This window comes from Salmo salar, chromosome 23 (assembly GCF_965601325.2).
Source record: "Salmo salar chromosome 23, fSalSal1, whole genome shotgun sequence".
NCBI lineage: Eukaryota > Metazoa > Chordata > Actinopteri > Salmoniformes > Salmonidae > Salmo > Salmo salar.
In genome coordinates, this window is record NC_138313.1 from 44,574,136 (window position 1) to 44,600,570 (window position 26,435).

At 42.1% G+C, this 26,435-nt stretch overlaps 1 protein-coding gene across 1 annotated transcript in view; it reads right to left on the reverse strand.

Annotated features, from left to right (window-relative positions):
• Positions 1 to 3,981: 3,981 nt before the first annotated feature.
• LOC106584708 (AT-rich interactive domain-containing protein 3B) overlaps positions 3,982 to 26,435 on the reverse strand; it is a 34,785-nt gene continuing 12,331 nt past the window's right edge. The window contains exons 3-9 of the mRNA XM_014170223.3: positions 15,355 to 15,429; positions 13,235 to 13,307; positions 8,702 to 8,885; positions 8,108 to 8,361; positions 6,348 to 6,629; positions 6,053 to 6,148; positions 3,982 to 5,880 (exon numbers count right to left, since the gene is read on the reverse strand). Coding sequence (XP_014025698.1) covers positions 5,735 to 5,880; positions 6,053 to 6,148; positions 6,348 to 6,629; positions 8,108 to 8,361; positions 8,702 to 8,885; positions 13,235 to 13,307; positions 15,355 to 15,429 — 1,110 coding nt within the window. The 3' untranslated portion in view covers positions 3,982 to 5,734. The remainder of the gene's footprint in view (positions 5,881 to 6,052; positions 6,149 to 6,347; positions 6,630 to 8,107; positions 8,362 to 8,701; positions 8,886 to 13,234; positions 13,308 to 15,354; positions 15,430 to 26,435) is intronic.

Consider the following 26,435-nt stretch of genomic DNA (forward strand, 5'->3'; position numbering starts at 1 on the left):
AGTATTTGACCCCTCTGCAAAACATGACTTAGTACTTGGTGGCAAAACCCTTGTTGGCAATCACAGAGGTCAGACGTTTCTTGTAGTTGGCCACCAGGTTTGCACACACCTCAGGAGGGATTTTGTCCCACTCCTCTTTGCAGATCTTCTCCAAGTCATTAAGGTTTCAAGGCTGACGTTTGGCAACTCTAACCTTCAGCTCCCTCCACAGATTTTCTATGGGATTAAGGTCTGGAGACTGGCTAGGCCACTCCAGGACCTTAATGTGCTTCTTCTTGAGCCACTCCTTTGTTGCCTTGGCCGTGTGTTTTGGGTCATTGTCATGCTGGAATACCCATCCACAACCCATTTTCAATGCCCTGGCTGAGGGAAGGAGGTTCTCACCCAAGATTTGATGGTACATGGCCCCGTCCATCGTCCCTTTGATGCGGTGAAGTTGTCCTGTCCCCTTAGCATAAAAACACCCCCAAAGCATAATGTTTCCACCTCCATGTTTGACGGTGGGGATGGTGTTCTTGGGGTCATAGGCAGCATTCCTCCTCCTCCAAACACGGTGAGTTGAGTTGATGCCAAAGAGCTCCATTTTGATCTCATCTGACCACAACACCTTCACCCAGTTGTCCTCTGAATCATTCAGATGTTCATTGGCAAACTTCAGACGGGCATGTATATGTGCTTTCTTGAGCAGGGGGACCTTGCGGGTGCTGCAGGATTTCAGTCCTTCACAGCGTAGTGTGTTACCAATTGTTTTCTTGGTGACTATGGTCCCAGCTGCCTTGAGATCATTGACAAGATCCTCCCGTGTAGTTCTGGGCTGATTCCTCACCGTTCTCATGATCATTGCAACTCCACGAGGTGAGATCTTGCATGGAGCCCCAGGCCGAGGGAGATTGACAGTCTTTTGTGTTTCTTCCATTTGCGAATAATCGCACCAACTGTTGTCACCTTCTCACCAAGCTGCTTGACGATGGTCTTGTAGCCCATTCCAGCCTTGTGTAGGTCTACAATCTTGTCCCTGACATCCTTGGAGAGCTCTTTGGTCTTGGCCATGGTGGAGAGTTTGGAATCTGATTGATTGCTTCTGTGGACAGGTGTCTTTTATACAGGTAACAAACTGAGATTAGGAGCACTCCCTTTAAGAGTGTGCTCCTAATCTCAGCTCGTTACCTGTATAAAATACACCTTGGAGCCAGAAATCTTTCTGATTGAGAGGGGGTCAAATACTTATTTCCCTCATTAAAATGCAAAACAATATACCATTTTTGACGTGTTTTTCTGGATTTTTTTGTTGTTATTCTGTCTCTCACTGTTCAAATAAACCTACCATTAAAATTATAGACTGATCATTTCTTTGTCAGTGGGCAAACATACAAAATCAGCAGGGGATCAAATACTTTTTCCCTCACTGTATATATAAAAACATTCTATTGGTTGCAAGAATTTTATATAGTAATTTAAATTGAAAGTTTTGAATCTGGTGTCGTTTTGCATGTCAAATCATAAACCATGTGCCATGTAATAGGTACATTGAAAATCTCCTCCCAACTATTTTGCAATTTATATGACACAGCTGTCAGTTTGTTGGTCCTTAAAAGAAACCGGTATATTTCTATTTATCACCATTTTCTTTAACCAGTTTTGGTCTTTAATGCAGCGCTGACAGACAAGTTCCTTACTTTTCCCCCTTCCACTTGCCTCTTCCATTTTTGTGGTAATGCTGCAATTAGTTGAGTTGTTTGTAATTTTGGGTAGAGCAGACATTTCCATATATCTGTGTTAGCTGCATGTGTGACATAACTCCACCAGTCCTATTTATGATATCATATACAAATATTATACCTTTCTTAAACCTTTTATCATTTAATAAATTAATTTTTTTATCAATTAGTATATTTGAGTTTAACCACAATATTTGTTGTATTATATGTTCTGTATTTTCAGGTGGATTAAACTGAAATTGCCTCAACTTTCTATCGCTCGTTTAAAAAATAACGATATTTTGGAGATTATTTCTTTTTCAAATAACCGAAAGTGAGCGGTTGTAATCTGAATAAAGGGAAAAAGACCATTCTTGAACACAGGGTGAGACATTCTAACTAATTTACTAGAGTACCATTTTGGATTTAACTGTTGTATGACTGAAGCATTTAGTGAGAGGTCTAATGCTTTAATATTTAATCATTTCTGCCCTCCGAATTCATATTCATCATATAAATAGGCCCTTTTAAATTTTGTCTGGCTTGCCACTCCAAATAAAATTGAATATTCTTTGCTCATATTATTTAAAATGCAGGTCGCTAAGTGTACGCAAAACCACAAGCAAATAGGTAAACTGGGATATGACTAAAGAGTTAATCAGGGTATCTAGATCCTCTGAGGCTGTGGAAGCAGTGCGGCTTGGCTGGGTTGTGTTTCGGAGGACGCGCTGCTCTCGACCTTCGCCTCTCCCGAGTCCATACAGGAGTAGCAACAATGGGACAAGACTGTAACTACCAACTGAATACCACGAAATTTGGGAGAAAAAGGGGTAAAAAAAAACGTATAAAAAAAACAAAAATAAATAAATGTTGTGGAGGCTGTGTTGTATTTCAAATCACATGTATTTATAAAGCCCTTTTTACATCAGCAGACGTCTCAAAGTGCTTAACAAGAAACACAGCTTAAAACCCTAAAGAACAAACAACGCAGAAGAACAGTGGTGTTAGCAGTTGATGTTACCCTTCAATAACACAGACCCCAAAGCAAATCAGGGGGAGGAAAATAGGTTTATTCAAAAAGGACAAATAATGCTTGGAAGTAGATGGTCATTCTCCCCTGTTCTCAGTGATTCTCCCCCCAGAACAAAGGGACAGCATGTAGTTTTATAACCCAGCCCTAGCCTGTGGCTGACCAATTAGAATTCCATGCAATAAAACTGGGCCAATGGCCAAATAACAAGTATCCCATTTCAGACTTTATAGACAAATTCCTCCCATGTCTCTGTGTTAATCCCCTATACAGAAAATCCAACTATGTCCATTGATCGTTATTACTCTATTGACTTCTCGTCCTCTGTCTCAGCGTTATGTATTTGTCTTCGAAATATTCTTATTAGTGGCTAGGAAAAACTCCCTGGAAAGGCAGGAACCTAGGAAGAAACCTAGAGAGGAACCAGACTCTGGCTGTGCCAGGTGGACATTATTAGAGTACATGGCCATTAAGGCTAGATCGTTCTTCAAGATGTTCAAACGTTCATAGATGACCAGCAGGGTCAAATAATAATCACAGTACTTATATAGAGTGCAACAGGTCAGTACCTCAGGAGTAAATGTCAGTTGGCTCTTTATAGCCGAGCATTCAGAAGAAAGGACAGCAAGTGTGTTAGCAAGAAAGAGAGTGAGAGAGGGTCGAAACAGCAGGTCCGGGTTCCATATCCGCAGGCAGAACAGCAGAAACTGGATCAGCAGCATGACCAGGTGGACTGGGGAAAGCCAGGAGTCGTCAGGCCAGGAAGGCCTGAGGCATGATCCTAGGGCTCAGGTCCTCCGGGAGGGGAGAGAGCGAGAGAAAGATGGGAGAATACTTAAGATCAAAGGACACCAGACAAGACAGGAGAATTACACCAGATATCTGTGAGGTTATGGTAGAGGCTTAATAAAACAGTAATACACATTTGAAATAAAAACAGAGCACAGATATGGACTCTGCTCCAGAGATGTTGCTGGATGTAATCTCAGTCTAAGAGGCAATGCCACCCCCAACAGGTCACTGAATCATACTGCATCCATCCTATACTGCATCCTACTAACTAACACTTCCCATGAATACCCTCTTCATAATGCAAAGTAAACATAACACCTTATATCCATGTCAGTTATGAGACATTCATAATGCATGACACATGCGCTAATAACGTCTCATACATATCTATAACTACATTCCTAAAGCGTTAAAAACCAATCAGGCTTTTGGTCTTCTGAAGCAGCAACACAAACAGCAATACAAAGTGAGAAAGCGACTTTTATTTCCTCAAGGAGTTTATTTAGTTCCTCTTGTCCACATAAGAATACATTGAGTGAACAAACACCAAAAACATTTGAATCGTTTCCTATCAATACATCAGGTCTTTGGTATATAATGCAGCTAGCTGGTGATTCTGAGGCATTTTGTGTGTGTGTGATTTGTGGAGTTTGCAGTGTGAGGTATACATGATTGTTAGCCTGGTTAAACCAAACAAAATGTTTTTGCAAAGTGAAATAACGCTGATCTGGAAACACTGACACAGCATTCAGTATGGTTTTACCAGGCTATGACTATGGCCCCATGATTGTACGTACAGAATTATCATATTAAATAAGGTCCCTGACCAATGACTGGTTTGAAAGATACAGGCAGCTGAGCCCTCCCACTATCTATCAAAGCATTTTGCACTAATGAACACAACCCAGCTCCCATGACACAGATGTCACAAGTGAGGTAGACCTATTTCAGTGTCCCACTGTATGAATACTGAACAATTTTCCTGAAGAGTATTCTAAGACAGACTACCCTGGTCCTGTGAGTTCCTGAGAAAATCACTTCCCGAAATGGAAAGTCCTTAAAAGAGGAAGTTCAGTATTTTACAACTTAAAATGCTAGATGGATCCTCACCCTGAAAGTACAGTTTCTCCAGGGTCATAGAATACTTCCAGGGTGAGGAACAATGTAAACAACAAGTTGTAAAATACTGAACTTCCCCTTTAAATGAGGTAAGACGTGTATAGTTTCCGGTTTTACAAAACAGCTCATCTCTGAGCTGTTACCAGTTACTTTAGTTAATTGTAAGAGATCATGACTTTTGGGTGCATCAGTTTCACCTCACCCTGCCTGTGAACAGGGGGAGCTTTCACTTTAGGATGGTCTAAAATGTGTCAACTCTACCCAACCGGCGCCAAAGGCGAGTTAAAATGAACACACCGGTTGAAAGCCCTTATTGGCATCCATATTGTCCTGCTGATGGCTATAATAACATATCGTAAACAGAAGTGATGGCTACATAATGTAAAAACCATCAAATGAGGTAGACAACCAATCGGCTCCAGAGTATAGACAATCACCATACAGTATTTTGATGTAAAAAAATAAAAAATAATTAAAAAAATAAAACTACAAAAAAATCTGCTTTTACACAAACCTTTTCAATCATGCTTTTTTGCTTTATTCTAAAGGTTTAGAAAATAAACTAAAATCTAATCGTGAGTCCTTACATGATTTAAATACATTAGTCTGTTCACAAGCAGTTTGTGTTGTGGCAATAAGTGGTTCTTTACTAATACTGTAGCTCTCACAGCCAATGAATTGAGGTATACAAAGAAAACAGCACTTTTTTTGTAATACGTGAAATTAAAAGAAATTAAAAAATAAAAGTGTAGCAAAACACAAAATTTGCCTCTTCACCTGGTTCTAATTTAGATTTTCCCAAAATGCATTGCTTGTTTTTAAAGCAAATTTGTGTTCAGTACAAAGATAAAGTGATTGTACAACAGTTGATTGGTTGTCAGGGGTGCAATTAGAAAAATGAACTTACTAATAACAAAGTAAATTCGTTTTTTAAGGTAAATTCCTTTGATTTTCCACCCCCATATTTGTCATCAGTAACACAGACGAGTTCAGTTTGACTAAAGAAGAGGTATTTGATTGAGCACTAATTTATCCTCAACACAGGCCAATAGAATAACATGAGTAACACTGGAGAGAGACTGATGGAGCACCATGGTCAGTTTGGCCCCTTGGAGGAAGAGGAGGATGCGGAGGAAGGGCTCTGAGAGGAGGAGAGGACACCAAAACCACTCTGTCCAGCAGGAGCCACGGTCTCCGACATCACAGAGGCTGCACCAGGAGTCTTCTGGGCAAACAGCATTCCTACAGGGGAGGCAAGAACACATTTGTTAGTCAGTAGTGGGCCTCTGTGTGAGTGTGACAAGTTCAATGCCACACCGCCTAAGGAATAAGGGGATCGGAGTTGTTTCTGAACGGGTCAGAAATGTCTCAAGAATCTGAAATACAGCATTAATAATCTTTTGATTACTCTCACCTGAGTATAGAGTTCCATTGACCTCCACAGACACACTGATGCTGGCTGCCCCATTACTGGAAATACTGAGAGACAGGTCTTGTTCACTGGTACTCTCTGAGGTGGGACAAAAACAAAATGAGACAGTCTGTTAATGTTTACAATTCAATTATGTGAGTAAATGTTTGAATTGACAATGGGCTGCAATGGAGTTTAGAAAGAGCACAAACAGATCTGAGAACAGGCTAAACCCGACTACGTCAGCGGTAGAATATGACAACTAATTGGTAGCCAACACACCCAGGCCAGTACCAACCGTGTCTGCTGTTATTGAGTTTGAGCTGCTTCATGCCAGGGTTGAAGTGAGATGCCATAGCCAGAAGGTTCTGTTGGAATGCCTGCTGCATCAGTCTCTGCTGTTCCTCCATGGCCAAACGAGCCATCTTCATGTCTGGACCCTCTCCTCCTCCAGCAGCCCTCTCCAGCTTCTCTCGAAGGTGCTCCAGGGAGGCGGCTTGGGCTAGCTGCTGCTGCTGCCCCAGGGAGAGAGCATGGGCCATGGGTAGACGGCTTGGAAGCATGGGGGTTGAAATCTCCTCTGAGAGGGAACAGAGGCAGAGACATTTTCATAGATCAGTCACCCCTCAAATATCACAATTTTTCAAAGCATGGCCGTTAGACTCGATTCAGGAGCATGGCCGTTAGACTCGATTCAGGAGCATGGCCGTTAGACTCGATTCAGGAGCATGGCCGTTAGACTCGATTCAGGAGCATGGCCGTTAGACTCGATTCAGGAGCATGGCCGTTAGACTCGATTCAGGAGCATGGCCGTTAGATTCGATTCAGGAGCATGGCCGTTAGATTCGATTCAGGAGCATGGCCGTTAGATTCGATTCAGGAGCATGGCCGTTAGATTCGATTCAGGAGCATGGCCGTTAGATTCGATTCAGGAGCATGGCCGTTAGATTCGATTCAGGAGCATGGCCGTTAGATTCGATTCAGGAGCATGGCCGTTAGATTCGATTCAGGAGCATGGCCGTTAGATTCGATTCAGGAGCATGGCCGTTAGATTCGATTCAGGAGCATGGCCGTTAGATTCGATTCAGGAGCATGGCCGTTAGATTCGATTCAGGAGCATGGCCGTTAGATTCGATTCAGGAGCATGGCCGTTAGATTCGATTCAGGAGCATGGCCGTTAGATTCGATTCAGGAGCATGGCCGTTAGATTCGATTCAGGAGCATGGCCGTTAGATTCGATTCAGGAGCATGGCCGTTAGATTCGATTCAGGAGCATGGCCGTTAGATTCGATTCAGGAGCATGGCCGTTAGATTCGATTCAGGAGCATGGCCGTTAGATTCGATTCAGGAGCATGGCCGTTAGATTCGATTCAGGAGCATGGCCGTTAGATTCGATTCAGGAGCATGGCCGTTAGATTCGATTCAGAAGCATGGCCGTTAGATTCGATTCAGAAGCATGGCCGTTAGATTCGATTCAGAAGCATGGCCGTTAGATTCGACTTCAGAAGCATGGTCAGCCATTTGTTTACTTTGGATCAGATCCATGCTATCTGGATGGTGAGTGATTCATTCTTTATTTAACCTTTATTTAATACTGTGATACAGCCTGGATTCAAACCAGGGACTGTAGTGACGCCTCTTGCACTGAGATGCAGTGCCTTACCCTGCTGCGCCACTCGGGAGCCCAGTGATCATGTCTGAATCATTACCATGTTCTCATTTCATTACTACTTTGTATTGCTTCTTCGTGTAGAGGAGAGCATTTCACTGTTCCATTTACACCCTGTATCCTGTGCACGTGACACTTTTGATTTGAATAGACAGTTCACTGTATATATATTTGTTTCAACTGGCCTACCTGGTTAAATAAAGATGAAATGAAGTAAACAGCAGAGGGTGCCATAACACATTAACTCCTTGTAAATGTGGTGTCAAAACTAGGTAGCCCATCACAAGGTAGCCACATGACAGCAGCTATCACAGTAGATGAACACAATGGAGGATTTCCAAAACTACATACCAAAAACAATTACACGTTTAAAATATGTATAGAAATACCTGTGGATCTTTTCAGAGATGGGCTGAGGGAGGTGTGCAGGCCGTTGTGACCGGCTGAGGAGTGGTGGGGCATCTTGGGGGGAGAGAGGAGGGAGTGGTGTGGGTGGCCAGGGGCGGTGGAGGGGGAGAAGCGGTACAGGCTGTTGCTGTGTCTTCGGCCTTCCCTTCGGTTACCGTCTATAGCAGCCTGGAGCTCGCCTGGAGAGCTCAGCCTTTTCTTCTCACACTCGTACGGGTAGAGGTACTTCATATACCTGGGTGGACGTATGACGAGGCAGTGGTTGGATTTCTTATGCATTTAGAAGTACATTTCTATCATGAACAGAAAAATGTTTGTTGCCTATAAGAAATCATTTCTCATTTGAAAACAACTAACATCTACTGAGTAGCCGGGGGGTGTTGGTGGTTGTAGATAGTGCTGGGTTAGGTTCATTTGGGCACACTGTAAGAAGACGTTATAAACTGGTTTGTAACGGTAAAATAAAAACATTTCTTATTGGACAGGTTCACATAGTGTCTCCACCGATAACCTCAATTTCGGGAACATTTACTTCTGTTTTGGTGCAGAATGAACATGGTCCAGAGTAGACTCACTGTGTGCGGAGGGTGAAGGCTGCTGAGGTGATGGAGGTGGGCAGGTTGAGTCCTCTCGTGATCTCTCTCCAGATCTTCTTGTTAATGACCTCCACCAGGCCGCCCTTCTCCGTCACCAGCTTGTAGAGCATGTACAGGTCCAGAATCTGCTTAGCCATGATGGGGATGCGGTTCACCGGGGTGCCTGGAGAAAGAGGTAAAAACAGGTAGAAGAGTTGAAACTAGACGTCTACAGATCCAAGATGGTGGTAGATATCATGATGGGGATGTGGTTCACCGGGGTGCCTGGAGAAACATGGGTAACACTGAATGCATTCAACTGAAATGTGTCTTCCGCATTTAAAATCCAACCCCTCTGAATCAGAGAGGCGTGGGGGGGGGGGGCTGCCATAATCGACATATATGTCTTCGGCGCCCGGGGAACAGTGGGTTAACTGCCTTGTTCAGGGGCAGAACGACAGATTTTTACCTTGTCAGCTCGGGGATTTGATCCAGCAACCTTTCGGTTACTGGCCTAATGTGCAGAACACCTATTTAACCCAGATTAAAACAGTCAGGTAATAGGAGAACTATTGTAAATGGCAGGTGGACCGAGTCATGGAGAGGAAGAGAGTGAGGAATCTCAGAAATGAGGATTGACAGTCAATCCTAAAACCAATTAACGAAGGGGGCTAAACGGCAGTTGTTGGGTTGGGATTATTTCTTACTTTAGACATGGGGATGAGTTTGTAAAACACACACACACACACACACACACACACACACACACACACACACACACACACACACACACACACACACACACACACACACACACACACACACACACACACACACACACACACACACACACACACACACACACACACACACACACACACACACACACACGTGTTTTCAAATCATGCCATTTGTTGCCGAGTGGGGAATTAAGGGCAGGAAGGGCTAACATGTAGCACAACCAGTAAACCTCTGTAGATGTCTGTCCCAAATGATGTCATCCATTGTGGGTCCATTAGCCTACAAACCTACAGTAAAGCTAGAAGTCTATTCAGCAGGTCATGAAGAACCTGTGTTTTGTCTTGCAAACCACTGTCTGAATCATAACATAAAATTAAAAAGAAATTAGGAAATGTGAATTTATTATTTTCATCTTAACTGATTTGTAATGGAATTGATCCCTACCCTGACAATGAAGTCCAACACTTCAGAGATATAAAATTATATGAAAAACGAAGCCATTTCCATCTATGACCGATCACTGTACCTATACACAGCCAATCTATAAATAGCACACCCAACTACCTCATATTGTTATTTTATCTTCTTGCTCTTTTGCACCCCAGTATTTCTACTTGCACATCACCATCTGCACATTTATCAATTCAGTGTTAATGATAAATTGTAATTATTTCACCTCTTTGGCCTATTTATTGCCTTACCTCCTTACTTCATTTGCACACACTGTATACAGGTTTTTCTATTGTGTTACTGACTGTATGTTTGTTTATTCCATGTGTAACTCTGTTGTTGTTTTTGTCGCACTGCTTTGCTTTATCTTGACCAGGTCGCAGTTGTAAATGAGAACTTGTTCTCAACTGGCCTACCTGGTTAAATAAAGGTGAAATATAAAAAAATAAAAGCTGGCTGCCCGGCCAAACTGAGCAATTGGGGGAGAAGGGCCTTGGTCAGGGAGGTGACCAAGAAGCCAATGGTCACTCTGACAGAGCTCCAGAGTTCCTTTGTCGAGATGGGAGAACCTTCCAGAAGGACAACCATCCCTGCAACACTCCACCAATCAGGCATTTATGGTAGAGTGGCCAGACGGAAGCCACTCCTCAGTAAAAGGCACGACAGCCCACTTGGAGTTTGCCAAAAGGCACCTAAAGGACTCTCAGACCATGAGAAACAAGATTCTCTGGTCTGACGAAACCAAGATGAACACTTTGGCCTGAACGCCAAGCGTCACATCTGGAGGAAACCTGGCACTATCCCCACGTGATGCATGGTGGTGGCAGCATCATACTGTGGGGATAATTTTCAGCGGCAGGGAATGGGAGATTAGTCAGGATCGAGGGAAAGATGAACGGGGCAAAATACAGAGAGATCCTTGATGAAAACCTGCTCCCGAGAGCTCAGGACCTCACACCGGGGCAAAGGTTCACCTTCCAACAGGACAACAACCCTAAGCACACAGCCAAGACAATGCAGGAGTGGCTTCGGAACGAGTCTGAATGTCCTTGAGTGGCCCAGCCAGAGCGCGAACTTGAACCCGATCTAACATCTATGGACAGATCTGAAAATAGCTGTGCAGCGACACTCCCCATCCAACATGACAGACCTTGAGAGGATCTGCAGAAAAGAATGGGAAAAACTCCTCAAATTCAGGTGTGCCAAGCGTGTAGCATCATAACCAAGAAGACTCGAGGATGTAATCGCTGCCAAAGGTGCTTCAACAAAGTACTTAGTAAAGGGTCTGAATACTTATATAAATGTGATTTCATTTTGTTTAACTTTTAATACATTTGCAAAAAAATATAAAAAATACAAACCTGTGTTTGCATTGTCATTATGGGGTATTCTGTGTAGATTGATGAGGGGAAAAACGATTTAAATCCATTTAGGAATAAGCCTGTAACGGTAACAAAATGTGAAGGGTCTGAATATTGAATATGAGTTTGGATTTAGAATGGACCATTATCATGCACCTGTCTGGGAACAAGGGGGAAAAATACATGTCTACTAAATGACCATCAGCAGCAGCAGAGCTTGGAGAAGCCTCGTTACCGTGACTAAATGGTCACGTGGAATTCGACTGCGGTCATGAGTCGTGACCGCTGGTGTGGCGGTAATACAGTCACGCTAACAGCCCTAGGTGTGAATACTTTCTGAAAGCATTGTATGAAAGAAGAGGCCCTGAATTAGAGAGGCTTGTTCATCCATCAGGCCTAATTGAAACAGAGGGGCCCCTTAACCGCCTTCCTATCCCCCTCCTCACCCAAACACCCCCACTTTGCATTGCTAATAGCGCTAGCGCAACATGCTTGCCGTTCCCATAAACTTCCAGTCATTGAGCTAAAAATTACTCATTTAAAAGCGCATCTAAGCAGAAATATACATACATTTGAAAAACATCCATATTTGAATATAGGGGAAAGACTGAACATACGGCGCATGGTGGGGGGGGGGGGCTAAAGAGGGTACATTATTGTAAGGCGGAAAGCATGGCCCTAGCTTTAATCACAGCTGACATCTTCAATAACATTTGAACTGGAAGATTTTAACTGTTTAACCAGCCATTACCGACATTCCTGCAGTATTGCACTCATAAACCATGAATAGACATGGCTCCTAGGACATAAGGTTAAGATCGATCCTTACTTCTTAAAGACTGTGAAAAAATTAACAATGAACAACAACTCCGTCCAGAACCAAACTGAAAGAGGAAATGGAACATTAAACATGTCTTGGGTGAGTGGCATGCTACGTTATTCTATGAGAGTTTAGATGAGAGGCATGCTACGTTATTCTATGAGAGTTTAGATGAGAGGCATGCTACGTTATTCTATGAGAGTTTAGATGAGTGGCATGCTACGTTATTCTATGAGAGTTTAGATGAGTGGCATGCTACGTTATTCTATGAGAGTTTAGATGAGTGGCATGCTACGTTATTCTATGAGAGTTTAGATGAGTGGCATGCTACGTTATTCTATGAGAGTTTAGATGAGTGGCATGCTACGTTATTCTATGAGAGTTTAGATGAGTGGCATGCTACGTTATTCTATGAGAGTTTAGATGAGTGGCATGCTACGTTATTCTATGAGAGTTTAGATGAGTGGCATGCTACGTTATTCTATGATAGTTTAGATGAGTGGCATGCTACGTTATTCTATGAGAGTTTAGATGAGTGGCATGCTACGTTATTCTATGAGAGTTTAGATGAGTGGCATGCTACGTTATTCTATGAGAGTTTAGATGAGGCATGCTACGTTATTCTATGAGAGTTTAGATGAGTGGCATGCTACGTTATTCTATGAGAGTTTAGATGAGAGGCATGCTACGTTATTCTATGAGAGTTTAGATGAGAGGCATGCTACGTTATTCTATGAGAGTTTAGATGAGAGGCATGCTACGTTATTCTATGAGAGTTTAGATGAGAGGCATGCTACGTTATTCTATGAGAGTTTAGATGAGTGGCATGCTACGTTATTCTATGAGAGTTTAGATGAGTGGCATGCTACGTTATTCTATGAGAGTTTAGATGAGAGGCATGCTACGTTATTCTATGAGAGTTTAGATGAGAGGCATGCTACGTTATTCTATGAGAGTTTAGATGAGTGGCATGCTACGTTATTCTATGAGAGTTTAGATGAGAGGCATGCTACGTTATTCTATGAGAGTTTGGAATGTGCAGTATAATCTTAAAACAGCTCGACTGAAGTTTCACATGTTCACTCCAAGTGAGGAATCCTCAGGTGCAATGTTTTCCACTAAAGCAGAACTGGCTTTACAATAAAAAGACTGGAGGTTTACCTCTTTTCTGCATGAAGACAAACAGTTCATCAAGGAACTCCTTCCGGTTTGGGTCACTGTCCAGTTCATACAGCTGGGGGTGGAAATTAACTTTGTTAATAACTTTATCACAGAGTTAAATAGTTGCTTTCAAACTAGGGATTCCGTTGCTAAATGAGTTAAGACAGTAATTCTGCATGCATGAACTACTTATTGTCACAACCAGCCCAAAGCGGGAGGTTGTAAAAATACTGCCGTAGTTTAACCCAAAATCACCAGACCTCTGTCCTTCACTTAATCGACTTTAATAATCGACTTTATAAATAACTTAGTTAACCCAATCAGCCCTGAGATAGCAGACAAAACTTGTCTTTCAATTGATCTGACTTTCATTTATCTGCCCACCCAGCAATTATATTTAGCCTCACAATGAAGTGTTACCGTTGTCTTTTCAGGACAACCAGGGCTACAAGTAGAACACAACAATTTGACAAACAGTTGAAGTCGCGAGTTGATTTGACAAATGGCAATACATTTTTTTAAAAAAGGTCAGCAAAAGCAACAACCTGATAAAAATGCATTTATATGAATGCTGGTTCTCTCAGTGGGAAATTAATATCCAACTAGTCAGTGACAACTCTGTGGAGTTTGGAGTTTGTGACATCAACTATGTGAGCTTATTACAGTATTATAGACATTATGTCCTGGGATTTCCTATGATCTTCTATGTAGAAGAACCCCTTACAGTATTATAGACACTATGTCCTGGGATTTACTATGATCTTCCATGTAGAAGAACCCCTTACAGTATTATAGACATTATGTCCTGGGATTTCATATGATCTTCCATGTAGAAGAACCCCTTACAGTATTATAGACACTATGTCCTGGGATTTCACTATGATCTATGTAGAAGAACCCCTTACAGTATTATAGACATTATGTCCTGGGATTTCATATGATCGTCTATGTAGAAGAACCCCTTACAGTATTATAGACACTATGTCCTGGGATTTCCTATGGTCTTCCATGTAGAAGAACCCCTTACAGTATTGTAGACACAATGTCCTGGGATTTCCTATGAAGAAGAACCCCTTACAGCATTATAGACACCATGTCCTGGGATTTCCTATGATCTTCTATGTAGAAGAACCCCTTACAGTATTGTAGACACAATGTCCTGGGATTTCCTATGAAGAAGAACCCCTTACAGCATTATAGACACCATGTCCTGGGATTTCCTATGATCTTCTATGTAGAAGAACCCCTTACAGTATTATAGACACTATGTCCTGGGATTTCCTATGATCTTCTATGTAGAAGAACCCTGTACCTTCTAACGATGGTTGTGTAGCTTGTGTGTCATAGAGCAAAACATGTTACATGTGTGTGTTCGTGAGGGTCTCAGCTTTTCATAGATAGTTTGTAGCTCAAACCATTCGGACTCTTTTGTATAGAAAAGAGACGGCCCGGGCCCCTTCGGGATCTGCCCGATCCCGTTAATCACACACTAATGGCTGGCATCTACAGACGCAGAGGAAATAGACAAATCTAATGGTACAAACCCAGAATTGACACCCAAACACACAATGTTTCAAAAATTAAAAAAAAGTTTTAAAAGTCCAAAATAGGCCAGAGTTACGGTGGGACTCATTGGGTTAACGACCATCCAAACACAATTCTGTTTATTCACTATTCAGACATACTATCCAGTGGTAGGCCCACGAAGACCATCGGAGAAAAACTCACACACGTCTCAACAAGACTGGTTGTCAGCTGCAATCAGATTTCAGAACTCTGTAGGCATGCCACACTGAAAATTTGACAAAATAGAAGCCACATCAAGATTTTGTGTACAAAATGAATCATCAAACTAATCCAGTTTGGAGTATAGGGCTGAGTAACTACTCTCTAAGAAGTGTGCACTTGTTCACTACCCACTCAGGCATTTAAAAATGCATTGGATTGGTGCAAGCATAGTTGGAGGGAGTTTCCACCATATTTCCTTACACCAGTCCACTCCTTTTAAATACACGGGTAGAGCATGGGAATGTAGCTTAGCTCAGACGGTCTGTGTGGATTAGTTTTAGTTTAGCTGAGCTTAATGCATCAGCTTACATCCTTCTTTAAAATCTGATTACCTTGGCGAAGTCTCTGGACGGCTCTCCTCTTGTTTTGCCTCCTTCATTCTCCTCCGCCCAGCCAACACTGCCTTTCTGTAAACACACAACAAAAAAAACATGGTTACACATGCACACACACACACACATATATAAAGGGGCTGCTGCCTCCAGTGCATATGTACCGCAGCAGAATGGGTTTGAATCCGTGCTACTGCTTTGTCAGCAGCCTCTCCTCTTTCTATACAATAAACCTGCGAAGACTTAATAAAACGCACACACACACACACGCGCGCGCTCAAAAGTTTGGGGTCACTTAGAAATGTTCTTGTTTTTTAAAGAAAAGCAAATTTTTTGTCCATTAAAATAACATCAAATTGATCAGAAATACAGTGTAGACATTGTTAATGTTGTAAATGACTATTGTTGCTGGAAACGGCAGATTTTTTTTATGGATTATCTACATAGGCGTACAGAGGCCCATTATCAGCAACCATCACTCCTGTGTTCCAATGGCACGTTGTGTTAGTTAATCCAAGTTTATCATTTAAAAAAAGGCTAATTGATCATTAGAAAACCCTTTTGCAATTATGTTAGCACAGCTGAAAACTGTAGTACTGATTAAAGAAGCAATAAAACTGGCCTTCTTTAGACTAGTTGAGTATCTGGAGCATCAGCATTTGTGGGTTCGATTACAAGCTCAAAATGGCCAGAAACAAAACACTTTCTCTGAAACTCGTCAGTCTATTCTTGTTCTGAGAAATGAAGGCTATTCCATGCGAGAAATTGCCAAGAAACTGAAGATCTCATACAACGCTGTGTACTACTCCCTTCACAGAACAGCGCAAACTGGCTCTAACCAGAATAGAAAGAGGAGTGGGAGGCCCCGGTGCACAACTGAGCAAGAGGACAAGTACATTAGAGTGTCTTGTTTGAGAAACAGACCGCCTCACAAGTCCTCAACTGGCAGCTTCATTAAATAGTACCCGCAAAACACCAGTCTCAACGTCAACAGTGAAGAGGCGACTCCGAGATGCTGGCCTTCTAGGCAGAGTTGCTCTGTCCAGTGTCTGTGTTCTTTTGTATCCAACACCCCCATACTTACCCCCATACTCTCTGCCCTATATTCTCAATATTCTACCAGCTACAAAACAGGGTTCAGGGAGAGCCAGTGGATGGAAACCTGTGTGTGTGTGTGTGTGTGTGTGTGTGTGTGAGTGTGAGTGAGACTTCACCTTTATTTGCATAGCGTGACCCACCATGAGCGATGTTCTCCATTTATACAGCTGTGGATTTTGTTTGTTCTCTTGGCTTCAAGGACACAATGACCTACTCCAGCTGGTGTCTCAGACAGCTCTGCTCCCAAGCACTGAAACAATTATACAGACAATTCTGATCATAAAAACTACTGTTAAGACCTGAATAAGGGGTCATATTAAAGTAAATTTGACCATAGTCCAGTGGCTACGTGAAAAAACATTACAAAAGGTGACAGAGCCACTAAATTTCACACCTAGCTAGGTCATGTCTAAATAAGCGTTTTTTTTTTTTTTTTGCTGTAGTGACATCTTAGATTTTTTTCCCTCTTCATCTCCACAGAGGAAATCTGGAGCTCTGTCAGAGTGACCATCGGGTTCTTGATCACCTGCCTGACCAAGGGCCTTCTCCCCCGATTGCTCAGTTTGGCCGGGTGGCCAGCTCTTGGTGGTTCCAAACTTCTTCCATTTAATAAGAATGGAGGCCAGTGTTCTCGTAGACCTTCAAATGCTGCAGACTTTTTTTTGGTACCCTTCCCCAGACCTACAGACAATTCCTTTGACCTCATGGCTTTTGCTCTGACATCCACTGTCAACTGTGGGACCTTATATAGACAGGTGTGTGCCTTTCCAAATCATTTCCAATCGAGTTTACTACAGATGGACTACAATCAAGTTTTAGAAACATCAAGAATGATCAATGGAAACAGGATGCACCTGAGCTCAATTTCGAGTCTCATAGCAAAGGGTCTGAATACTTATGTAAATAAGGTATTTATACATTTGCAAAAAAAACTAGAAACCTGTTTTCACTTTCTCATTATGGGGTTCTGTGTGTAGATTGAGGAAAACAATTCATATAATCAATTTTTGATTAAGGCTGTAATGTAACAAAATGTTGAAAAAGTGAAGGAGTCTGAATACTTTCCGAATGCACTGTCCTTTAAACTTAATGCAGAAATGTGGTGGAAATGTCCTCTAAAATTACTGTTCTGTTATTTATAATTGGCCATTAGTAAGTGAAATAAATGATGGCTTAAAATGTTCACGGTAGAGTAGAAAATACAATCAAAGAGATCATGTATGTTTTTTTTTATATTACCAAAAATGTGGCCAAAATGCTGTTTAAATCATAGATAGATAGATATATATCTATCTATATCCTATATATCCCTCAATTGAGAGGATAACATTTTGAGCATGCTCCTAATGATTTCTAAATATTGTGTAATATCTGTGGATAAGAATGATATATAACATGTACCAAAACAGTGCTGGCATAAAAAGTAAATGGTAGCCTTAGTATCATGTCCTATTCCATCAAGGTAGAGTTATATTGGAAATGGCTTCATGTCCATGGTTCCATTGCCAACATTCTAAGTACAGGGAAGGTTTCTTGTCACATTTCTTGAAATTGACAAAATGCAGAATGTCATATTTTATAATCACTGTATTTAGTAGACTTTAGGAAACCCATTTGACAGTATGTTCAAGAGTCAGTATTTTGGGTAGGTTTTTTTGGGCACCTCGTCTTCAAAATATTCAAGGGACAAATATCAATGGCATACGCTGACCATTTTATAGGTTCAAGACACCAACTAACATTTCTAAGCCATCATTTGGCAGTGTGTACCAGTTATTTATGGAGATATGAATCCTTTCCAATATGGTCCTACGGAGCTGGTTGGTGGTCGTTTTGGAAAATCTAGTATAAAAATCACTGTTGTAAAAGCCGCCTGACGAATCAATGTCTCGCAAGATCCACTTAAAAAGGATGATTAATTCGTATTCTGCATAACAATACTTTTTCTTCATGCTCCCTGTGTTGTTTTTTATTCTTCTCATGTAGCCAGATACACATTAGTTCTGGAGACCACCAAACCTACAATAGCTGGGGGGGGCTATTCTTTAGGAACAGTCCATCTACACAAAACCCATTGAAAAGCCCTGTATGGTTCCCTGTGTGTTACGCTTTTAACTACAGTCCGTCCTCAAAGACAGATACAGCCAATCCATTGTAAAGGCCGTATTGTCGAGCCGTAACAGTACCCCTGTGAGTACAGCTGTCGCATAAAGCAGCAATAATGGCCAAACCGGTGGCTATATATTATTCTAATAATGGCAGTCTGGTTGCCCTGAGCAACCGACCAACAGACCGGACCTTTCTATTGACGGGGAAGCAGATGCCCCTGCCCTGATCGGAGTGACTCGTTGGTAATAAAGTGAAAATAAAATCCCCTTCCCTGTTGAGGAGATAGACAGATCCATAGTGGGATTTCACTATTGACAAAAAGCTCCACTTGGTCATCTCCTTTTAGTGATTACTTTCTAGGCTTTCAATTCTGACCACTTACTGCTCGTTTAAGATAAGAGGACCCTACAACAGAGAGCAAAACGCAGATCAGGGTAAAAGCATTCAGGGAACTTCTATTTTTCCACAATATAATCACTTAGTTGATCTAAAAAACTCTACTTGTATCCAATAATACACTAACTATAGTGAACAAAAATATAAAAACTGAGTTAGTTTATATTAGGAAATCAGTAATTCTATGGATTTCACATGACTGGTAATACAGATATGCATCTGTTGGTCACAGAACTTCTTTTTTTTTTAAAGTAGGGGCGTGAATCAGAAAACCAGTCCGTATCTGGTGTGACCATTTGCCTCATGCAGCGCGACACATCTCCTTCGCATAGAGTTGATCAGGATGTTGATTGTGGCCTGTAGAATGTTGTCCCAGTCCTCTTCAATGGCTGTGTGAAGTTGCTGGATATTGGCGGTAACTGGAACACGCTGTCGTATGCATCTATCCAGAGCACCCCAAACATGCTCAATGGGTGACATGTCTGGTGAGTATGCAGGCCATGGAAGAACTGGGACATTTTCGGCTTTCATGAATTGTGTACAGATCCTTGCGACATGGGACCATGCATTATGTTGAAACATGAGGTGATGGCAGCGGATGAATGGCATGACAACGGGCCTCAGGATCTCATCACGGTATCTCTGTGCATTCAAATTGCCATCGATTAGATCCAATTGTGTTCGTTGTCCGTTGCTTTTCTAGTAATGAGCTTCATTACCAGAGGTGCAGCTGCTCCTGCAGTGAAACCTTATCCCTTAAAACACACAGTTGCAGCAGTGGGAGGGCAAATCTTTCATCCAAATGATCTTTAATCAACTTATTGGGCCTCCACTCTCCCCTCCACAAGTCCAAATAATTGGTCTGGCCCCTTGCTGTGCCCGGGGTTATCTGAGCGGATAAGAGTCTTTATCCAACAGCGTTAGCTCAGTGATGTCATGGTTAGCTGGTGTGCCTGGTCACACGCAAGGATTAAACATCGCTGGCCATGGCCGTGGCCCAGCACTGTGGAAGTTGTTGCTCATCAAGGATTAAACATCGCTGGCCATGGCCCTGGCCCAGCACTGTGGAAGTTGTTGCTCATCAAGGATTAAACATGGCTGGCCCAGCACTGTGGAAGTTGTTGCTCATCAAGGATTAAACATGGCTGGCCCTGGCCCAGCACTGTGGAAGTTGTTGCTCATCGGGTGGGGTGTGCATTCTGTACGTTTCAAGACTGATAGGTTATTAATCTCCAAAGATATTTGTTTTTTTTAAAAAGGAAACATTCGAAGACACCAGATTGCTACAACATTATTGCTATTAAGAAAATAAAAAGCCAAGTCTTTTCCTCAATAAGGCTACTAAAATGGATGACATTTCAAAAAAATGTAACTCCATTTTAGATAATTCTAGAATCTTAAACCTCTTTTCAAACATTACCATCCTTTACCGCACAATGCAAGAGAGCAAGCAAAAACAAAATAAATCCAAAAGCTATACACCGAGTATAACCAAACATTACCATATATATATATATATTTTTTTTTAATACTCCACATCACTACCCCTCTCCACAACGATACACTGAGTATACCAAACATTAAGAACACCTTCCTAATATTGAGTTGCACCTCCTCCCCTGTTGTCCTCAGAACAGCCTCAATTCATCAGGTCATGGACTCTACAAGGTGTTGAAAGCGTTCCACAGGGAAGCTGGCCCATGTTGACTCCAATGCTTGCTACAGTTGTGTCAAGTTGGTTGGATGTCCTTTGGGTGGTGGACCATTCTTGAATCACACGGGAAACTGTTGAGTGTGGAAAAACCCAGCAGCGTTTCAGTTCTTGACACAAACCGGTGTGCCTGGCACCTACTACCATAGCCTGTTCAAAGGCACTTAAATATTTTGTCTTGCCCATTTACCCTCTGAATGGCACACACACACAATCCATGTCTCAGGCTTAAAAATCATTCTTCAACCTGTCTCCTCCCCTTCATCTACACTGATTGAAGTGGATTTAACAGGTGACATCAAAAAGGAATCATAGTTTTCACTTGGTCAGTTTGTCAAGGAAAGAGCTTGTTACGTTATGTATACGCACGCGCACACGTTCAAAAGTTTGGGGTCACTTAGATATGTCCATGTTTTTGAAAGAAAAGCACCCTCAAAACACCAGTCTCAACATCAACAGTGAAGAGGCGACTCCGGGATGCTGGCCTTCTAGGCAGAGCTGCAAAGAAAAAGCCATATCTCAGACTGGCCAATAAAAAGAAAAGATTAAGATGGGCAAAAAAAACACAAGACACTGGACAGAGGAACTCTGCCTAGAAGGCCAGGATTCCGAAGTCGCCTCTTCACTGTTGACAATGAGACTGGTGTTTTGTGGGTACTATTTAATGAAGCTGCCAGTTTAGGACTTGTGAGGCGTCTGTTTCTCAAACTAGACATACTAATGTACTTGTCCTCTTGCGCAGTTGTGCACCGGGGCCTCCCACTCCTCTTTCTATTCTGGTTAGCGCCAGTTTGCGCTGTTCTGTGAAGGGAACAGTATACAGCGTTGTACGAGATCTTCAGTTTCTTGGCAATTTCTCGCATGGAATAGCCTTCATTTCTCAGAACAAGAAAAGACTGACGAGTTTCAGAAGAAAGGTCTTTGTTTCTGGCCATTTTGAGCTTGCAGTCGAACCCACAAATGCTGATACTCCAGATACTCAACTAGTCTAAAGAAGGCCAGCTTTATTGCTTCTTTAAATCAGAACAACAGTTTTCAGCTGTGCTAACATAATTGCAAAAGAGTTTTCTAGTGATCCATTAGCCTTTTAAAAATGATAAACTTGGATTAGCTAACACAACGTGCCATTGGAACACAGGAGTGATGGTTGCTGATAATGGGCCTCTGTACGCCCATGTAGATATTCCACTAAAAATCTGCCGTTTCCAGCTACAATAGTCATTTACAACATTAATGTCAACACTGTATCTGATCAATATTATCTTATTTTAATGGACAAAAAAAATGCTTTTCATGTAAATAAACAAGGGGGGGGGGGGGGGGGGGGGGTCAAAATCAAAAGTAAGAGTCAGTATCTGGTGTGGCCACCAGCTGCATTAAGTACTACAGTACATGTCCTCCTCATGGACTGCACCAGATTTGCCAGTTCTTGCTGTGAGATGTTACCCCACTCTTCCACCAAGTCACCTGCAAGTTCCCGGACATTTCTAGGTGGAATGGACCTAGCCCTCACCCTCCGATCCAACAGGTCCCAGACGTGCTCAATGGGATTGCGATCCGGGCTCTTCGCTGGCCATGGCAGAACACTGACATTCCTGTCTTGCAGGAAATCACGCACAGAACGAGCTGTATGGCTGGTGGCATTGTCATGACAGGATAAGCCTGCAGGAAAGGTACCACATGAGGGAGGAGGTCTTCCCTGTAAGGCACAGCGTTGAGATTGCCTGCAATGACATCAAGCTCAGTCCAATGCTGTGACACACCGCCCCAGACCACGATGGACCCTCCACCTCCAAATCAATCAGCTGTTCATCCTGTCTCCCTGTAGCGCTGTCTTAGGCGTCTCACAGTACGGACATTGCAATTTATTGCCCTGGCCGCATCTGCAGTCCTCATGCCTCCTTGTAGCATGCCTAAGGCACGTTCACGCAGATGAGCAGGGACCCTGGGCATCTTTCTTTTGGTGTTTTTCCAGAGTCAGTAGAAAGGCCTGTTTAGAGTCCTACGTTTTCATAACTGTGACCTTAATTGCCTACTGTGTGTAAGCTGTTAGTGTCTTAATGAACATGCACCTGAGGAACAGTCATTAATTGTTTATGGTTCATTGAACAAGCATGGGAAACAGTGTTTAAACCCTTTACAATGAAGAGCTGTGAAGTTCTGTATTTTAACGAATTATCTTTGAAAGACAGGGTCCTGAAAAAGGGACATGTCTTTTTTTTTGCTGACACACACACACACACAGTTGAAGTCGGAAGTTTACATACAGTTAGGTTGGAGTCATTAAAACTCGTTTTTCAACCAATCCACAAGTTTTTTGTTAACAAACTGTAGTTTTGGCAAGTCGGATAGGACATCTACTTTGTGCATGACACAAGTAATTTTTCCAACAATTGTTTAAAGAAAGATTATTTCACTTATAACTCACTGTATCACAATTCCAGTGGGTCAGAAGTTTACATACACTAAGTTGACTGTGCATTTAAAACAGCTTGGAAGATTCCAGAAAATGTCATGGCTTAGCTTCTGATAGGCTAATTGGCATCATTTGAGTCAATTGGAGGTGTACCTGTGGATGCATTTCAAGTCCTACCTTCAAACTCAGTGCCTCTTTGCTTGTCATCATGGGAAAATCTAAAGAAATCAGCCAAGAAGTCTGGTTCATCCTTCGGAGCAATTTCCAAACCCCTGAAGGTACCACGTGCATCTGTACAAACAATAGTACGCAAGTATAAACACCATGGGACCACGCAGCCGTCATACCGCTCAGGAAGCAGACGCGTTCTGTCTCCTAGAGATGAACGTACTTTGGTGCGAAAAGTGCAAATCAATCCCATAACAACAGCAAAGGACCTTGTGAAGATGCTGGAGGAAACGGGTACAAAAGTATCTATATCCACAATAAAACGAGTCCTATATAGACATAACCTGAAAGGCCGCTCAGCAAGGAAGAAGCCACTGCTCCAAAACCGCCAAAAAAAAGCCAGACTACAGTTTGCAACTGCACATGGGGACAAAGATCGTACTTTTTGGAGAAATGTCCTCTGGTCTGATGAAACAAAAATAGAACTGTTTGGCCATAATGAACATCATTATGTTTAATGGAAAAACGGCGAGGTTTGCAAGCCGAAGAACACCATCCCAACCGTGAAGCACAGGGGTGGCAGCATCATGTTGTGGGGGTGCTTCGCTGCAGGAGGGACTGGTGCACTTCACAAAATAGATGGCATCATGAGGAAAGAAAATTATGTGGATATATTGAAGCAACATCTCAAGACATCAGTCAGGAAGTTAACCTGTTAGGGCTAGGGGGCAGTATTGACACGGCCGGATAAAAAAACGTACCCGATTTAATCTGGTTACTAATCCTGCCCAGTAACTAGAATATGCATATAATTATTGGCTTTGGATAGAAAACACCCTAAAGTTTCTAAAACTGTTTGAATGGTGTCTGTGAGTATAACAGAACTCATATGGCAGGCCAAAACCTGAGAAGACTCCATGCAGGAAGTGGCCTGTCTGACAAGTTGTGTTTCATCTTGGCTCTTTTTATTGTAGACTGAGGATCTTTGCTATAACGTGACACTTCCTACGGCTCCCATAGGCTCTCAGAGCCCGGGAAAAAGCTGAACGATATCGAGGCAGGCTCTGGCTGAAACACATTATCGCTTTTGGCAAGTGGCCGATCAGAGTACTATGGGCTTAGGCGCGTGCCCGAGTCGACCCCATGCTTTATTTTCTTTCGTCTGTTTACCTAAACGCAGATTCCCGGTCGGAATATTATCGCTTTTTTATGAGAAAAATGGCATAAAAATTGATTTTAAACAGCGGTTGACATGCTTCGAAGTACGGTAATGGAATATTTAGAATTCTTTTGTCACGAATTGCGCCATGCTCGTCACCCTTATTTAGCCTTTAGGATAGTGTCTAGAACGCACGAACAAAACGCCGCTGTTTGGACATAACGATGGATTATTTTGGACCAAACCAACATTTGTTATTGAAGTAGAAGTCCTGGGAGTGCTATCTGACAAAGACAACAAAGGTAAGAACATTTTTCTTATAGTAAATCTGACTTTGATGAGTGCTAAACCTGCTGGGTGTCTAAATAGCTAGCCCTGTGATGCCGGGCTATCTACTGAGAATATTGCAAAATGTGCTTTCACCGAAAAGCTATTTTAAAATTGGACATATCGAGTGCATAGAGGAGTTCTGTATCTATAATTCTTAAAATAATTGTTATGCTTTTTGTGAACGTTTATCGTGAGTAATTTAGTAAATTCACCGGCAGTGTTCGGTGGGAATGCTAGTCACATAATAATGTAGAAAGCTGGTTTTTGATATAAATATGAACTTGATTGAACAAAACATGCATGTATTGTATAACATAATGTCCTAGGGTTGTCATCTGATGAAGATCATCAAAGGTTAGTGCTACATTTAGCTGTGGTTTGGGTTTATGTGACATATGCTAGCTTGAAAAATGGGTGTCTGATTATTTCTGTCTGGGTACTCTGCTGACATAATCTAATGTTTTGCTTTCGTTGTAAAGCCTTTTTGAAATCGGACAGTGTGGTTAGATTAACGAGAGTCTTGTCTTTAAAATGGTGTAAAATAGTCATATGTTTGAAAAATTGAAGTTTTTGCATTTGAGGTATTTGAATAACGCGCCACGGGATTACACTGTCTGTTGAGTAGGTGGGACGCTAGCCCATAGAGGTTAAAGCTTCCTGACTGATGTCTTGAAATGGGTCTTCCAAATGGACAATGACCCAAGTTAAACAATTTAAAAGCAACGCTACCAAATACTAATTGAGTGTATGTAAACTTCTGACCCACTGGGAATGTGATGAAAGAAATAAAAGCTGAAATAAATCACTCTACACTATTATTCTGACATTTCACATTCTTAAAATAAAGTGGTGATCCTAACTGACCTAAAACAGGGAATTTTTACTAGGATTAAATGTCAGGAATTGTGAAAAACTGAGTTTAAATGTATTTGGCTAAAGTTTATGTAAACTTCTGACTTCAACTGTATGTATGCATGCATGCATGCATGCATGCATGCATGGACATTTTACACACACACACACACACACACACAGTGGCAGGACTAATGTAAAAGGCATATAACCCATAGGGTGGGACAGGACTAGGGGTGTAAAGGGTACATGTATTCGTACCGATGGTTCGGTCCGCACTGTGAACCCTAATTAATACCTACCAAAAATGTACAAAATAAAAACAAGGCCACTAGGCTATGCTGCATTCTAGGCCTCGAGTAAATCTGAGCTGAAAACATGGCAGGCTATTCCCTTAACTAAAGACTATGCACAAGTTGTAATATTCTATCCATAAATGACACATTCCAAAAACAGTTCTTTTGTGAGGGGCAGCCGGGAACTAGTTCTATATGATGTCGAGTGGTGGGGTGGATAAACCAGAATTGGAGGATCTTCCACTGTCCTTTAAAAATCGCCCGTTTGGAAACATTGTAGCATCCCAGAAGATTCCCAATGATGCACAGAGAGTTGTGGATCAAAGATTAAACAGTGTGTTGCCACGCTCAACGACAATAGCCTATGCAGCTGCCAACACCTCAAACATGTTGACCCATGTCACGCAGACATCACCCCAGTACACCGGAGCAAGACTGACACGAAAAGAAACATTGGCTCCCCTCTGAATTCAAGCAGCCCTTGGCAGCGGATTCTGAACTGGACAGAATAAATTACAAGACTAGTAGATAGGCTAGTTTATATAT